At 37.2% G+C, this 16,493-nt stretch overlaps 1 protein-coding gene across 1 annotated transcript; it reads right to left on the bottom strand.

Moving 5' to 3' along the window:
- Nucleotides 1-5,946: 5,946 nt before the first annotated feature.
- Nucleotides 5,947-14,926, bottom strand: LOC135789270 (GTPase IMAP family member 8). Its single transcript, XM_065299047.1, has 4 exons — nt 14,881-14,926; nt 9,476-10,165; nt 8,651-9,355; nt 5,947-6,825 (listed from the first exon to the last, which is right to left on the bottom strand). The coding sequence occupies exons 1-4, from the start codon at nt 14,900-14,902 to the stop codon at nt 6,074-6,076; spliced, it is 2,169 nt and encodes a 722-aa protein (XP_065155119.1). The 5' UTR covers nt 14,903-14,926; the 3' UTR covers nt 5,947-6,073.
- Nucleotides 14,927-16,493: the final 1,567 nt, after the last annotated feature.

The following is a 16,493-nucleotide window of genomic DNA, read 5'->3' as shown; positions in this document are numbered from 1 at the left end:
TGAAGAAATCCCTCATGGTAGTGAAATGACCTGTGAAGCAATTATTTTCATTTCACTTCAAGATCAAACTATACCAACCATTTAAAACTTTTTATACATTTTATTGAACAAATTATTAATTGCTCAGAAATGTTTCTGAGCGATGCGATGAAGGGGAACCAGGTTTTCTCCCCTCTGGCCAATACTGAAACAACCGTGTATGAGACTGTCATAATTTCCCCCCAACCATTAATCCAACCAAATACATAATTAAAAGGTCTGAAAGTCACCTTTTTTTTGAAAAAAGAGAACACTACAAAAGTTTTTTTAAAGGTCCCGTTCTTTCTTTGTTTTTGAATCTTTGATTGTGTTTACAGTGGGCAATATAACATTTGTTTGTGTTTCGCGTGTAAAAAAAAGCATTATTTTTCACACAATTTACTTATCTGTATAGCGCTGTGCACTGTCCTAAAAACGGGCTGATGTCTTCCCTGTTCTATGAAGTCCCTCCTTCAGAAATGTGACCAGTCACGAAAAGTAGTGACACAAGTCAGATCTGGGCCATTTTGAGTTATTTACAGATTCTGAAAATGCAGTTTCTAAGCTTTTCAACGATGTGTAACACATGGAAATCTGATAAGATTTTGAGAAGTTGTGGCCACTTGAATATAGGAACTCAGAAAAACTCAAACCGAGAAAATCGAGACGAAAGAGACTCTTCTTTCCAGCTGGGGGAGACAATAGGGCTCATTTACATCTCATTTAGCTAAGCCATACCCCCTGTAAAGCCGTTTTGAGATAAAGATGTTCCAGCATCATATGTAGTATTTTATGACAGAAGTCCGAATGACAACATGCAAAAATAAACATGACTCTTTTACCTTTGTGGGGATCACAAGTCGAATCCAGTCTGTTTCAGATTATCCAATGACCATTTTTGTCCACAAATGCGTATAATCCCTGAAATATAGATTTATAGTCTATTGTTTACATCAGATTTCGCATGAACGTCTGGTAATACAATATAATATACAATCTGAGGACTATTTACATCGTAATATGTAAGGGTATATGAGCTTACACTCCGGTAATTTAAGTTCCGTTAAACACATGAACCCGCCTTCAAAGTTTGTATTTAAAATAGGGAGGTAGTATAATAGATAATCTAAACAGTGCCGTCGAAAACGTGAAGTCCTTTAGGGATGTAACCAATCGCTCACTCGTTCCTCCATCAGCCAATGACTTCATGGAAAATATTGATAGACAAAACATGTAGCCAATTATATAATGTATAATGTATATGTATAATGTATAATTCAACCATCTCTGTGTAACTTTATGTGTTTGGACTCATGCTGCGCTGCAAGAACTGACAGACAGATGACGTCAAAGTACCGCGAGAGCGAGTCGAAATTAAACTACTCGGTAAGATTTCTTGAAGAGCTCTCGCCGTACTTTGACGTCATCCGACTGCGGCGCCGCATAAAGTCAGTGACGCGGCTGACGTATGACGCGGCTTACTGTTATTTGTTCCGCCCCTGCTTCTTTTTTTTCTTTTGTTTTGTGCGCCCAAGTTCGTTTACAGTCTGTGGAGACACACGCTATAAGTTTGAAAAAAAACCTAAAACTTAGCAAACATGTCTGAGGAACAGGGCAGCCGCGTCACTACAGTCACTTGACTTCACGCTCGAGCCGGAAGAGAAGACAATGCTGAATAAAGTTGTAATTCTTGCTATTTTTGGACCAAAATGTATTTTCGATGCTTCAACACATTCTTACTGACCCACTGATGTCACATGGACTACTTTGATGATGTTTTTATTACCTTTCTGAACATGGAAACCGTACATAGATTTTCAATGGAGGAGACAGAAAGCTCTTGGACTAAATCTAACGTTAAAACATCTTAAACTGGGTTCTGAAGATGAACAGAGGTCTTCTGAGTTAAGAACGACATAAGGGTAAGTCATTAATGACATTATTTTAATTATTTTCATTTTCATTGGGTGAACTATCCTTATTTAGTAGTCATGCTGTTCCCTTTGGGGGCGGGGGCCAAAACACAAGCCGCTTATACAGTATGTAAATATACACATAGACAATGACGCCCCCCACTGCACGCTAGAATCTCCGGAAAAACAAGCAGATTTCAACCGCCAAATTTATGCTTTTAAATATACAAAAACTGCTATCTCAAACACGGAGAGGCTTCTTTGTGATCTCAACTAACAGATTCTGCAATAAAACGAAAATCACAAATTTTGAAAAAAAAAACTTTGTTTCTCATTTTCTCGAAACTTGTGCAGCCGACTTGTGTCACTGGTTTCCGTGACGGGTCACAAATACGTATCGAGTTCTGATTGTAAAGCTTGTTTAGTGTGTTTACTGACGTATTCCTGTGGGCGGAGTTTAGTCAAAAAACTGTTCTAGTGACGTCATCAAAGGAGGAAGTAGAGGGCTGTAGTCCAAACTGGCCATTCACTGTAGGCTTTGAAAGGTGAATTCTGTTAAAGAAAATGTATTGCCTGGCAGTATACTTTACTTTTAGCTTTTTCATTTTACAGGTATTATTTATGCTATTATAGCAACATTACACACTAACTATGGTTTAAAAAATGGGATCAGGAAGAATGTGACCTTTAAACGGCGATGAACCTTGCCATTCATTTTATTCAAATACCAAATATCTTAACCATTTAAAATCATAATAAAGTCTCCTTCCCACATTTTTTATAAAGGCAATGTTTTTCTGAATATCTGCATGAGTAATTTAATGCATACATGTCTCCAGTAAGTTTCTTTCTATTGAACACTAAGTGGGGAACTTTATTTCTGGAAAGGCCTGTGGAATTTTGCCACTAAAATCATGAAAATAACAGTTATCATTTTGAAAAACAATTTTCATGTGCTTTTATGACATTTTTAACTGCTGCTAAAATAAGAAGAAAAACTCACAATGTACTTCAATTTTACAGCAAAAAAACAAAACAAAAAAACATTTCTGTCCCTGTCTGTGAAATCCAGGTTAAAGTTTCATAATCTAATTTAAAGAGATTAGGATATTAAAGTTTGATTTTACATTAAATTCAATATTTGACATGATCTTACTCAGTCAATATTAAAACTATAAGATTATAATTTCACAAAATGTTATTTACATTATATATGACTTTATGTGGAAAACTGTGTAAATCACAAAAAATGTCTTTAACTGGGTTTTTACATTACACTGGGTCAGATTTGCTTACATATAAATTAAATTTACAGAAATGTGGAGCTATGCATTAATACTATGCATAAAATCATAAAAAAGACTGGCAGTATTGCAAAATTAGTGTTTTGGTGTGTCCTGCAAAAAATCTTATGATTTATACAATATTTCTTTGACAAGACACAGCCTGCTGCTTTTTGTATCACTTTTTATAACACTATGGAATTTGCAAATTAATTGAAATGTACTGGACTGAATCTATCATGAAAACCAGTCCTCTGACACCTCTTAAACCACAGATTCTATAATATTTTACACTTGGAATGATTATACAGAAATGAACAGACACCAAACCAAATCAGTTTTGCTATGCAGTCTTAAGCTTTCCTAAAGAAAATTATAAGGTACTTTCAGAACAGCACCCACACACAAAGTCACACTTAAAGTAATGTTTCCATATAACATTGATTTCATGATCACTTAATGCACTTAATTCCCATGATTATGGTATTAAACATTTCCTGCCCCCTCACAGTTGTCCGGTATTAAACAACCCCTTGCTAATTCCCTTCCCAAGAAATACATTTCAATTAATTATACAGTCTTATTTGGCTTGAGTAAAGTTGAAAACATGAATTATTCATGTATAATACATGCTGTGTCTAAATGAGTGAGAATGTGGTTAAATTTTGAAGGGCCAACTTAGTGTTGCAAGACCAACTCTGTCATACAAAATATATGCAGCAAATTTTGGTAACAATTGACAATAAGGTTGTATTTGTTAACAATATTTTAATGTATTACACTCAAAAAATGATTCATTGGATTAACTCAATAAAATTGTGGGCAGGATTTCCATCCAATATGAGTGTGTACCCCTAACTCATAAAAAAACTGCTTTACACAATAAAAATATATTAAGTTAGTCCAACTCAATTTAAAGTAAATAGCAATACTCAATTAGTTGCCTCAACTTAATTTAGTGTAGTCTGAATAGCTTGATTTAGTGTAGTTTAAATAACTCAATTCTGTTATTTTATATAAAACGTTAATATATCATACTAATTAGCATAAGCACATGTTGGACTTGCATGCTAATAATAATAACATATGATACTTAACACAGTTAGTGCTCATTGAGAGAAATATGTCACATCCACATAACCACAAGCTCTTCTACACGATGGTAACCAAACAATTTGAACAAATATAACACAAACGCTTCCAAATCAATAAGATAAACGGGCATTAAACACTATTAAGTCTTTCTATTTACCTAAAAATGCATAAAATAACACTTCATTAAAAAAATACTCTCCAAAAGCAGTTGCATGCAAAGCAATTCTTTTTGCAGAACCCAAACTCAAACTAATTGTGTTAACACAATTAAAAAGAAATCAATAAATTATAGTACATATTCATTTTGTGCTAGACTAATTAAATATATATACTTATTGCTCTTAATGAGGTATTTTAAATTAATTGAACACAATTTTAATGTGTCATTTCTAAGAAGGGCTTGAATAATTTTTTTGAGTGAAATTAACATTTATTAATAGTTCATATTAATTTTAGCATTTACTAACAATTTTTACAAAAATTAACCATGGTTTTATTGTAATAAAAATGTAGTAACCATGTTTTTTTGGTGTATTGATTGCTATCAGCAAAGTTTTCCAGTTTAACCAACAAACTGACGTTATATCTAGTTCTATTTATAAACAAATGCTTTTATACTACACCTGTATCTGGTTTACATCAAACCTTGTCTGCTTTAGTCTGTGCTGTTTTCCAAGGCCTCTACGAAACCCAGAAACGCTCAAAAACAATACTGAATCTCACAGTCGTGATTTAAACAGACTTTCAATATATGACTAGTTGAATTAAATCTGACTGAGAACCTGCAGCTATACTGTGGAGTTCATTCAGATGATAAAGGGGACTGGAAACATTTCACATTGACTGTATCTGTATGAATAAACAGATGTGAAGAGCGAACATTTAACTAACAGTATAAGACGAACAGGAATATTAATCTCAGCCCCATAGCTGTACAATGTGCATAACTTACTGAACACCTACATCCAATCTTTAAAATCATGCAGGGATGGTGCCGTCTCATCTAATGACAATCATTATTTCATTTCATCTAAAAACAACAGCAGCATCACTGTTAGCAGCAATAACAACCTGCATTACAATACTGCATTACTTCCCCTCGGTTGTTATTTATCATTTATTTGTTTATGTTTTCCTGAAAAAAATAGTGTTGTGGCATCTCATTTGCATGTTCCTTCAGTACGTGCCCACAGCAGTGTGTTGTGCAAATGTATCAAACTTTAATATTCTTGATGCTAAGGGCTTTGTGTGTTATGAAAGTAAGAATATGGAAACAGCTTTCCAGATGAATACATTTTCACATAGGGAGTCCACTGCCCTGCGTACGTACTTTACATGTATTGTTTGTTATAGGGATCTTTACTCTTTTTTTATTTCACAGCATTTGGCAGATGTTTTATCGAATGCACTCAAAGTGCATTTTATCATTATGTATGTTCTCTGGGAATCAAACCCATGACCTTTGCACTGCTAATGCAATACCTTTTTGATATTGTATATGTTCACTGTATGAGGCACAATAAAACATTTAAGCCCTTTACCTTTGGTTGGAGCTACTGTAATGCAATGTTGTATTTTAGTATAATTTTAGCTTCTAAATTAGCTTGAGATCAACTAATAACTGGCGGACCCCCTGCTGTACTGTGGCAAACCCCAATTGAAGACCCCTGGCATTTGCATGCTTGAAAATGAATGTTAATAATAAAAATATAACTAGAATTCCTACAACTGAATTCACACACACACTTCATGGCTGTTACACCCCTACCCTTTTGAACCCCAGATGATGATGTCATCATCTTCACTAGTATCAAATACATCATCTGATGCAACTTCCTCTATTTGTCTCTTTATTTTCATTCTTGTGTGTGATCTCTCTTCCACCACTTTCCTCCTCTCTGTAACCTCTTGCAACACCTTCATGTCCATCTCATCACACCCCTGGTTCACTGCAATCATCTCCTCTATCTTTTCCAGCAGCTCTCTGACCTGATGGCTCTCACCCTTAGCCTTATTATTAAACACATGATACCTGTTACCACATCTGTCAACAAGCCACTGCAGGGCTTTTCCTTCACATTCAATGTGCTGCTCAATAGCTCTGTCTCCGAGGATATCCCCAAAGGTGAACAGAACCATGCAGCGATCCCAGACGGCAGAACCCAGAAGCTTTAGGTGATCCTCCATTGTCTTCCGCTCCTGCTCTTGAAATGAACAGTCTGCACGTACAACCAGAACGAAAGCGACCGGTCCTGAAGTGAATTGAGACAGACATCGCACAAGTTCTTCTTTATGAGATTCAGGTGTGTCCTCAATGGGCAGATGTTTCCCCCAGGCAGGGGTGTCTATGACGGTGATTCGCCGCCCCGCCACCTCTCCACGTTTCTGGACACGCAGGGATGTTCTTCTTGACCCGAACACCTGTTTGCCAAGAGCGGTATTTCCTGTTGAACTTTTCCCAGCCTCTCCGTAACCAAGAAGCACAAGAAAAACCTCTGAAAAATGATCTCCAGTGTCTGGCGAGAGACATCATAAAACTGATTAATAATAAATGCCACCAAAACATTTTATTTCGCTGTCTCATACTTCTGCATTGGGTTATGTATGAACAGATATGACGGGTAATGCTTCTGTCAAACGATAAAATGAATGAGTCGATTAAAATGGGATTTGCTGTTGGAGATGATGAGCTGTGGTGCTTATGTAGGTAATACAGGTTTAAGCCCGATGCTTTTCTCTTATCTTTTCTCCGAATTATTACCTGTCATTCTCCACTTACATCTTTCCAATAAAAATAAAAGACAGACTGCTTTTCTTGCGTTCTTTTATTTTTAAAAAATTATTCTAGAAAAACTATTCTAATGTGAACAAAATGTAAAGTTTAATATTAAATGTTCCATTAGCGATCCATAAACTTACATGTGCTGTATTAATGGGGACATTTCACAAGACTTTTTATGATGTCAAATAAATCTTTGGTCTCCCCAGAATACGTATGTAAAGTTTTAGCTCAAAATATCATATAGATAATTTATTATATCATGTTAAAGGACAAGTTCGGTATTTTAAAGCCCTGTTTTTAGATTGTTTATGATGAAATAGAACGGTTTTGACAAAAAATTGGACATTTGAAGCTGGCCCAAGAATTTTCGGTTTCTGTTGTATCAGCCCCTACCCTCACAATGGGTTTAATGGTGCACTGGAACAATCCTTTCTAAAATGCATTAAACTTCGTTTACAAGGACGTGAAACTCACCGAGTGGTCAGGGGTGTTCACTGATATGCTCACACAAAAATCGCTGCAAAAGATGCTTTCCAACAGATGTTTTACCATTCGTTGTAAACTTGTGGACCTATTTTTCCCAACGCCCCACACTTGTACATTCTTCCGTTGAGCTTGTATAATAAACACTCCAGCCCAGTTGGTGGCGATAATCCGCCTTTGCCAGGAATACAAACAATGTTCCCGGCGCGAAGTAATACCGTACCTCACAGCACATCTAATACAAGTCAATGGAGTTGGACAAAAACTATAATAAAAACCTGTTGGAAAGCATCTTTTGCAGCGATTTTTGTGTGAGCATATCAGTGAACACCCCTGACCACTCGGTGAGTTTTACGTCTTTGTAAACAAAAGTTTAATGCATTTTAGGAAGGATTGTTCCAGTGCACCTATGCAGCCATTGTAGAGGTGGGGGCTGATACAACAAACACCCCAAAATTCTCGGGCCAGCATCATATGTCCAAATTTCAGTCAAAACCGCTCTATTTCATGTGAAGTGTTGCTTCATTTTTCCAATTTGAAAAAAGTCCTAATTTGGAATTACACCATGGAAAAAGTGGGCCAGTCTTGGGCCTGAAACTCTCGGGCCGAAAAGTGGCCCCACTGGCTCTGAGGTAAAGTGTCGCTTAACAATCCAAATACACTGAAAATATGGTCAAAAATGGGCCCAAGTTGTCACTGGGGCAGCACCCTTTGAAAATGTATACAGGATATACATTTGGTACCAATATATAACTCTGAGGTACTAATATACAGAGGTATGCTTTTTGAAAGGGTACCACCCCAGTGCCAGCTACACTATGAAAATGGCTGGGTTATTTTTAAGCCATGTTGGGCAAATATTGGACAGAACACACCACTGGGTTAAAATTGACACAATGCTGGGCTGTTTTAACCTAACTGCTGGGTTATTATAACCCATGGTTACATAACAAAAAAAGTTCTATACTATATTTACCCATTCTGGGTTCAAAATAACCCAGCCATTTTTAGAGTATAGGGTCCATTCTGACCATTTCATTACGCATACAGTACAAATCTACAAAACGGTAACTTACCTTTAATTGCACTCATCTTTCTCATGTTGTTCAGTTTCTTTGCTCTTGCCTTTGCCCTCTTTTCCGCTGCTTTCTGTTTCTGTTTCACCTCTTTTAAAGTCTTGGGGTCAATTTCATAATGACGGCCCCTATTTTCCATTACCATCCTCTCAATCTTCAACAGCAAGCTTGTGACCTGAGTGCCATCATTCCAATTCGTATTGTCGAGAACGTGATACCTGTTCTGGCATTTCTCAATAAGCCACTGTAGAGCATCCCCTTCACTCTCAATGAACTCTTCAATGGTTACATCGCCCAGACAATCTCCATGTGTGAAGAGCACAAGGACATGAGCCCATACTCCCTCACCGAGAAGATCGAGATGTTCCTCCGCTGATCTCTTGTCTTCGGCTGTGAATGACACATCTACGCGTAAAGTCAGTAAAACGGCATGTGGTCCCAGTGGACAGAGGGACATACTGAGTAATATCTCCTCTTTTACAAGTTCAGGAGTGTCACATGCCAAAAGAGATTTCCACCAGCCTGGTGTGTCCACTATGGTCACTTGTCTACCTGCAACCTCCCCATGTCTTCTCACACACTGCATGCTTGTCTTTGATGTGAAAGTCTCCATACTCAGAATGGTGTTACCTGCTGAACTCCTTCCACTTCTTCGAAAACCTAACATTATTATCCTCATCTTGGAAATGTGGAATTGCTTGTGACCTGTTTTAAAGCATAATTTACAGTAAAGGTTACTCAAACAGTTCTTTGAATAACTTAAAATACATCACTGCTTTTTAAACCTTTATTTTAAGGAGCTTAAAATGTCATAATGGTCCTTACCGTGACATGAAAGTAGAGACTCCCATTGTTTTTGTATCATCTTCCTCCTTTGGGTTGCCCTCATGCATCTCCCTGTCGTTATTCCTTCTAACTTACGCAACCATTTTCTGTCCATTTCAAAATAACAGCCCCTGTTCTCTGCAACCATTGAGTCTATTTTCTCCAGTAGTCCTGTAACCTGTGTGCCAGTGTCTCTCTCAATGTTAATAACATGATATCTGTGGCCGCATCTCTCCACGAGCCAAAGCAGAAGAGACTCACCTTCACTTCCGATCTGCCTTTCAAGAGTTTGTTCTTGTAGCTGGTTTGTGTACGTGAACACGACTATAGTGTGATTCCAGACCCTTTGACACAGAAGCTCCAGGTGTTCCTCCGCCGATCGTCTGTGCTTTTCTTTGTAGAAAGCATCCACACGTATGACCAGCAGAACAGCATGCGGCCCAGGGGGACAATGAGTCACGCTAAGCATAATGTCCTTTTTTTGGAATTCAGGGGTTTCTTTTATCAAGTAGTTCTTCCACCAACCTGGCGTGTCAACTACAGTGATTTGCCTTCCGGCGAAATCTCCCTGCATCTTCACACACTGCGCTGTTCTCCTCAGAAGAGGCTCGGCATGACCTGTTATTAGGTTTGCCAAAGAGGTTTTCCCCGCTGCTCTGTTCCCCAATAACACAATCCTCAAATCAGAGACTGCCAGTGAGAGAGGATGCTTTATAAATATTAAACCATGATTTCTTGCTTCCTGCTGCTTTTTGTAGATGTAGAAATTAATCGTACTTAAATCTGAACCTTTTCTAACCCTCATGTTTGATGAGGAGAATCAGAGACTCTTAAGGGAATTTTAATAGCGCAGAAATGTATTTAACATTAGGTTGCACTCAGGCTGATATTTGAGCCAACTTTTTTATTCAAAATGCTACATCACTCCGTGTTTGGGGTCCTTAGAGATTTCAGCTATATAAAGCATTATACATTTTTACATTTGCAGTCTCAGATTGCTGTACACCAGGGATGTCGCACTGCCAAAAAATATTTTTGTAGTATTATTTGTGATACCAAATGACCAGTTGCCAGTGACTTCTTTTTTGAGGGTGCATGATTCAAAGCTCGTCACAACATGTATTTAGCTCATCATGTGTGTGGCTAGTCATTTCCAAATATTTCGCTTAATCTCATGAGTAATTAGAGTTTAGTGTTAAGTTAGTGTATTTTGTGAACACGAGCGTCTCTTTTATCGAACCCAGTCTCACGGAGTTGCGTATAAATAGCACGAAGTGTGAAAATCGTGCAATACATATTTGAAAATCGTGCAATACATTTGCATATAATACGCCAGTCCTTTCCGTTCACTGAAATGGCGCATATTTTTTTGTCTTTTTATTTATTGGTTTCTCAATGTTTTTGCTATTTTATCCATTTTCACTTGGGTTTAGGGTTAGAACAACTTTTTTAGAACAACATAAAAATGACATCCTAACCCAAACCCCAACACCAAGCGACCATGGCTTAAATATAGACAAAAACGTGGAGAAACCTGTATATAAAATAACGTTCCTTAAGCAAATCTGAAATCTAGCCCTAAACCCAAGCGAAAATGGTTTTAAAAACTGAAAAAAATTGAGAAACCAATAAATAAAACGACAAAAAAAGATGTGCCGTTTAAAGGCACACAAGGCAAGTCTGAGTATTATTTGTCTACTAGCTCCCCCTAGTGTCTGGGAGTAAATGCGTTCTATATCTAAGACTATACGAGACTGAAGGACACCGGGTCGGATACAGCGAACTTGCAAGTGGGGTATTCTTCCTACAGACGGTAGGGGCGGGCGAGAGAGTCTTCATTCGTCATGTAATGAGTCATTTAACCATATACCGACTTACGAAGATGATTTATTAACATAAAAATGCTGCCTTGTGTCCCTTTAAGTGAATGGGAAGGACTGGCGTATCATATGCATGACAATTGGAATTTTGGCATATGTATTGCACGATTTTCACACTTTGTGCTATTTATACGCATCTACATGAGACTGGGGGTAGGTTTTATCATATAAATCCTTTCTCCGCGTGTGCAGCATGATGATCTGAGTTCGGGTCTAAAAGTTTCACGTTTGCCTCAGACACGGGTTGGGTATAATATTAGCGGCATCTGGTCTCGGGTAATTTAAAATCAATGTGTTTTTGCCAAACAGACCTGAAAACCTGAACTCTGTCGCGTGTGTGCGTTAGTCCTTTTCAAACCTCTCCTCTGTCTGCCAAGAGCGCTTGCGACATTGTTTGGCTGGCTGTAGGTTCATTTTCGTTGAGACAGACATGTCAGTCCATGTACATTTTAGCGGTTACCTGGGTGTCGTCTTCAGATAACAAGTAAAACACATGGAGCAGCTCACCAAATTTGTTGCAAGACCAGCAGGGTCTCTTTCTGTCTGACTGCTGCGTGCGGGGCCCAGACTGCAAACACGTCGGTGCTGTTTACATTGGAGTCCAGTAGCGTAAAAAAATTCCACTGGTTCTGGTCGGACTAGGGTCTAATTTTCTCGGGTTTGTCTCGGGTCGGGTCTTTCTTTAAAAAAAAATTATCTATGCATGTCAGGTTCGGGTATAAAGTGATTCGGGTCATTTTGGGTCGGGTACATTTTTTTGGAATCGAGAAGACCTCTAGTTTACATGACGCAACAAACACACATTTTGAAATGAAGAGCAACACAAATGACACTCTGAACACATATTTTGAATCCGTGCCCCTCGGAAGAGAAGTCACCGGCCACCACTGCAAATGACCTAAGAGATTTACTCTTATTTTTTGGAGGACAAAAACTAAAATCAATTAAGTTTTAAGCTTGAAACAGGTTTTAAGTTTCATCAGAATTCAATAAACTTAATTCAAGGTAATTTTTCTTTCCCCATTGGCAAATATTTTTATTTGTTTTAATCAGAGACTCATTAGATTTTTGTATTATTTAAAAAACATTTTGCAGTTGAAATTGTGCTTTTGGAGGGCATCTTGCAGAGTTTAGTTAAAAATTTCATCACACATCTAAACAAGCTCATCAAGTTTCTTAAAATTACATTTAAATTAAAGGCAGGTGTTTACGTAGGGTTAATACTAAAACTGCAGGATAGTGGCCCGCCAGGTGCATAAACCTTTACCGGTTTATTTTTGTCTTGTATTTGTCTAAAAATGTTTGTTATATTTGTCTGCAATGTACTTGCTGGGTAGCTTATGTTGGAAGAAATTGAATTCTTCTTTTTATGAATTTTAACAAAATTATGAGTTTAATTATGATTACTATTTATTTTTACATGTAAACAGAGGTGGGGTCCAAGCAAGTCTCAAGTCACAGTTCAGATAAATCAAGAAAGTCAAGTCAAGGGTTCACCCTAAACAAGTCAAGTCGAGTCCTGATAAGTTTCAAGTCATGTCAAGTCACAGTTCTAAAATAAATAGGGGTACATTTTTTTCAATAGGTCTAAAATTAGCATTAGGTACAGAAATCGAATCAAATGAATAATAACACTGTCTTTATTGTATAAATTAAATATATTATAATTTTTAGAGCTACAGAATTGATTTTCTCTTTGTCATGGGTTGTGTGACACAGACTTGAGTAGGTTAATTGAGGTTACTGTCTCTTTAAGAGAAGCACAGACTGGTTTCTGCCTCTAATCTATACATAAACTTAACACATAAACAAATGTTTTATTAGGAAAAGAATACTGTGTGGAGAGCATTTTGTTTGTGCACTGTCAAGAAAAGAAAGATTTTATGTTTGCTTGTTTTTTGAAACACGTCTCTCTCGTGTGTGCACTATTGAGGGCCTTCTGATCTGAATGGTGTAGGGATGATCATGAGCTGGACCAGACACATTTAACTGCACGTGTGTCTGCACTTAGTTAGAGAAAGCTGCTCACTTAAGCGCCTTTTTGTGGTTAAATTGTTTAATATCACTTTAATGTTATTTGCATACGTATTAGTAAGGATAATGGTCACATTTCTAATGAGAAAAACATAATATGCAACCAAGGCCAAATTATGACAAACAGGAAAGATTTATTTATTACATTAGTAATCATTATAGAGTGAAACTGACTATAAAGAGATGACTTTCCCTTTCGTTGTGGTTCTTGACATTGTGGTTGTCCTGTCGGATATTCTTGCGTTGCATATTTTGCATATGGCAATTCTTTTTTTATTGGCACAGTCCAGTTCAAAGTCTTTATAGCCAAACGAGAGCTCGACTATTGTTACTGTCTGCCATGTTTGATGCGGTTTGAGTTGTGCAGTGTTAAAGGCACAGACGCTGATTAGTGGTACTGACGTCACAATAATATTTTTTTATATTATGAATTTTATTGCTGTTTGTTTATTATAAGTTCAAGTCATTAGTCCCTTTCACACATACAGTCTTTACTGGTAATTTACTGGTAAATTGCAGTTAACAGATCATGTGTGAACAGAACCTTTCCGGTAAATCAGTGCTCCCAATTTACCAGTAAGACAGGTTGTAAGATTACCAGTAATTTACCGGTAAGTGCTATGTGTGAACGAAAAATATAGGATTACCGGCATTGAGAACCGACGACGTCAGACCGCGCTGACAGCTTCGGGCCAATCATAATGTTTTAAAACAGATGACGCATTTACCCCCAGACTGTTTACAGACGTTTCCACACACACAGTCGACAGTCGAGCACACCTGAAGTTTACGTCCACATTTCTTCACCAAAGTTGTTTAAAACAGCTTACCACCTACTTGCCGAATTGCCGACATCCTTAGCACGCCCTATGTGAAGCCTAATGTGCAAAAATTACTGTTGTTTAAAACGCCATCGGTTTGACGTCGCCTCATGCAATGTTGTTTGGTCATGAGCAACTTCGCGACTGTCAGAGTTTACCACAGAAGTGAAAACAACAAAATACGGACCGTGGATATGAACGACGTGGATTGTTTACAAATACAACACTGAGCTCGCCGCGCGCCACAGGTACTTCCGCTTTCTCAACGAATTTACCGGTATTTTGATACTGATGTGTGAATGATGTCTTACTGGTAAAAAGACGGAACGTCACTGCGTGTGTGAACAGCACATTTTTGTATTTACTGGTAAATTCATTCTGGTAAATTCATGGTAATTTACCAGTATTACTGTGTGAAAGAGGCTATTGTCAAATCTTCCCCGTAAAATCAAGTCTCAAGTAACTTGTTCTCAAGTCAGACTCGAGTCAAGTCATGTGACTAGAGTCCCCCATCTCTGCATGTAAACCATTAGGGTCCCTGAAACACCCCAAAAATCAATAAAAAGCATGAGGGTTACAAATGTTTCCATTACTCTAATAAATACTAATACCCATAACTCCTATAATATGAAATATAGAATCAGTGAGATGCAAGTTTTGGGTAACTTACCATATTCACAACTTGTAGCCATTGCTGTACTTATTGATTCAAAACCTTCCCTAAAACATTTAGAAATAATGTCACATTTGCTGTAAATTAGCTTCATCACAATTTAAGTGATACAGAAAGGTTAATAAAAATAAAATCTGTCTTCAGCCTGCGTTAATGTGTTTCTAAGGCACCAGAGCAGGCTAATGGATGATGCTTTTAAAATGACAAGATTACCACCCATACATTTACGTCTTATTTCGGCAAGCTTTTAGAAGCCATTATCTGTGAAAGAATAAATAAGTGAGGTGAAAGAGGAAAATAAGGTTTTACCTTTGTTCTCATCGCAGCAGAAGAACTGACAGTGAAATGGAGAAGATTATTCTTGTGTTCATAACAAATATCCACAAACCGGTTACACTGGCTGACCCGAGACTTTACAGACTCTTATCAGAAGGATTAGAGTAAGTTACATTGAGGGTCAGTATAATGCATCAACAGTATGTTATGGACATAATAACTACATGTATATTGACATTTTGTGGTCAAATGCTTTATATCTATTTATTTATATTTCTTATTATTTATCATCATCACCTGTTATCACAAACTAAATCCCTTTAGGAGGATACAAGACCTGTTCACATCAGGATTTATTTTAAATGGTGACTTTACATAAAATCATCATATATAATGTAAAGAACATTCTGTGAAAATATAACCTTGGTATCTTTAATTGAGTAAGGTCATGTCAAAGATTGAAATCAATGTGTAGTTTCAGCTCCAACATACGTATGAATACATAGAAGGCTCAGTGCGAAAAGTGTCTTGAAATAAATAAAAGGGGTTTTACGCTCGCCCCTGACATAGATCACAAAAGATGAATAGATATGTTCGACAGAAAAGAGAATAGGAGAAATGGGCAGAGACGTTTGGCTTGAGATGACTCATAGACAGAGAAAGCTTGTCTTGTTTTGATGTACAACACAGACGCCTGAGATCGGTCAGGGACAGATATGGCGGCATCAGATTTCAGAGGACTAGAGAAAGACTACAGATATTGCTTATAACCTTGAAAAAAAAACAGACCTTGAGGGAGACAAAAGAGATAAAATAATTGGTGGTAAGCAACTACAGTCAATCTTTTGTGCAGGTTAAAGGAAAGAAATTAGTTTCATTTTATATAATGTAATGAATAAATAAATACATTAAATAAATTTGGCTGGGTTATTTTTGACCAAACATGTGTAAATACTGGACAAAACACATGCTGAGTTCAAAATGACCCAATTTTGGGTTGTTGTTATGCAACCATGGGGTATAATAACCCAGCATTGGGTGAATTTTAACCCAGCGGTGTGTTTTGTATAATATTGAACGATTATGGGTCAAAAATAACCCAGCCATTTTTAGAGTGCTGTTTATTGTATTAGCCTGCAAAGCGTCTGCCAAATGCATAAATGTAAATACTTAACCGCAACTTTTGTGCCGATTACGAAACTCTTTATTTCCCTCGATTTATTTTGCCCCTAGTTGTATTTGAATGATGATTTTTGAATGGGCTTTATCAAATATTTCCATGAAAGCACATTAGAGATGATTTATATGGTCTCAGAGGTCCACTTCAGTATGTA

The sequence above is a fragment of the Paramisgurnus dabryanus genome, chromosome 13, assembly GCF_030506205.2.
Source record: "Paramisgurnus dabryanus chromosome 13, PD_genome_1.1, whole genome shotgun sequence".
NCBI classification, from domain to species: Eukaryota; Metazoa; Chordata; class Actinopteri; order Cypriniformes; family Cobitidae; genus Paramisgurnus; species Paramisgurnus dabryanus.
The sequence above is the reverse complement of the archived record's forward strand: the minus strand, read 5'-3'. Positions and strand labels throughout refer to the sequence as shown.

Excerpts from the sequence above, each read along its gene's own strand:
- LOC135789270 (XM_065299047.1), bottom strand. The coding sequence starts at position 14,902 with ATGGCTACAAGTTGTGAATATG. Across the intron at positions 10,166-14,880 it reads GGCTACAAGTTGTGAATATG|TCTCTGATTTGAGGATTGTG; the intron begins GTAAGTTACCCA and ends TCTCACTGGCAG. Across the intron at positions 9,356-9,475 it reads GTCTCTACTTTCATGTCACG|GTCACAAGCAATTCCACATT; the intron begins GTAAGGACCATT and ends GCTTTAAAACAG.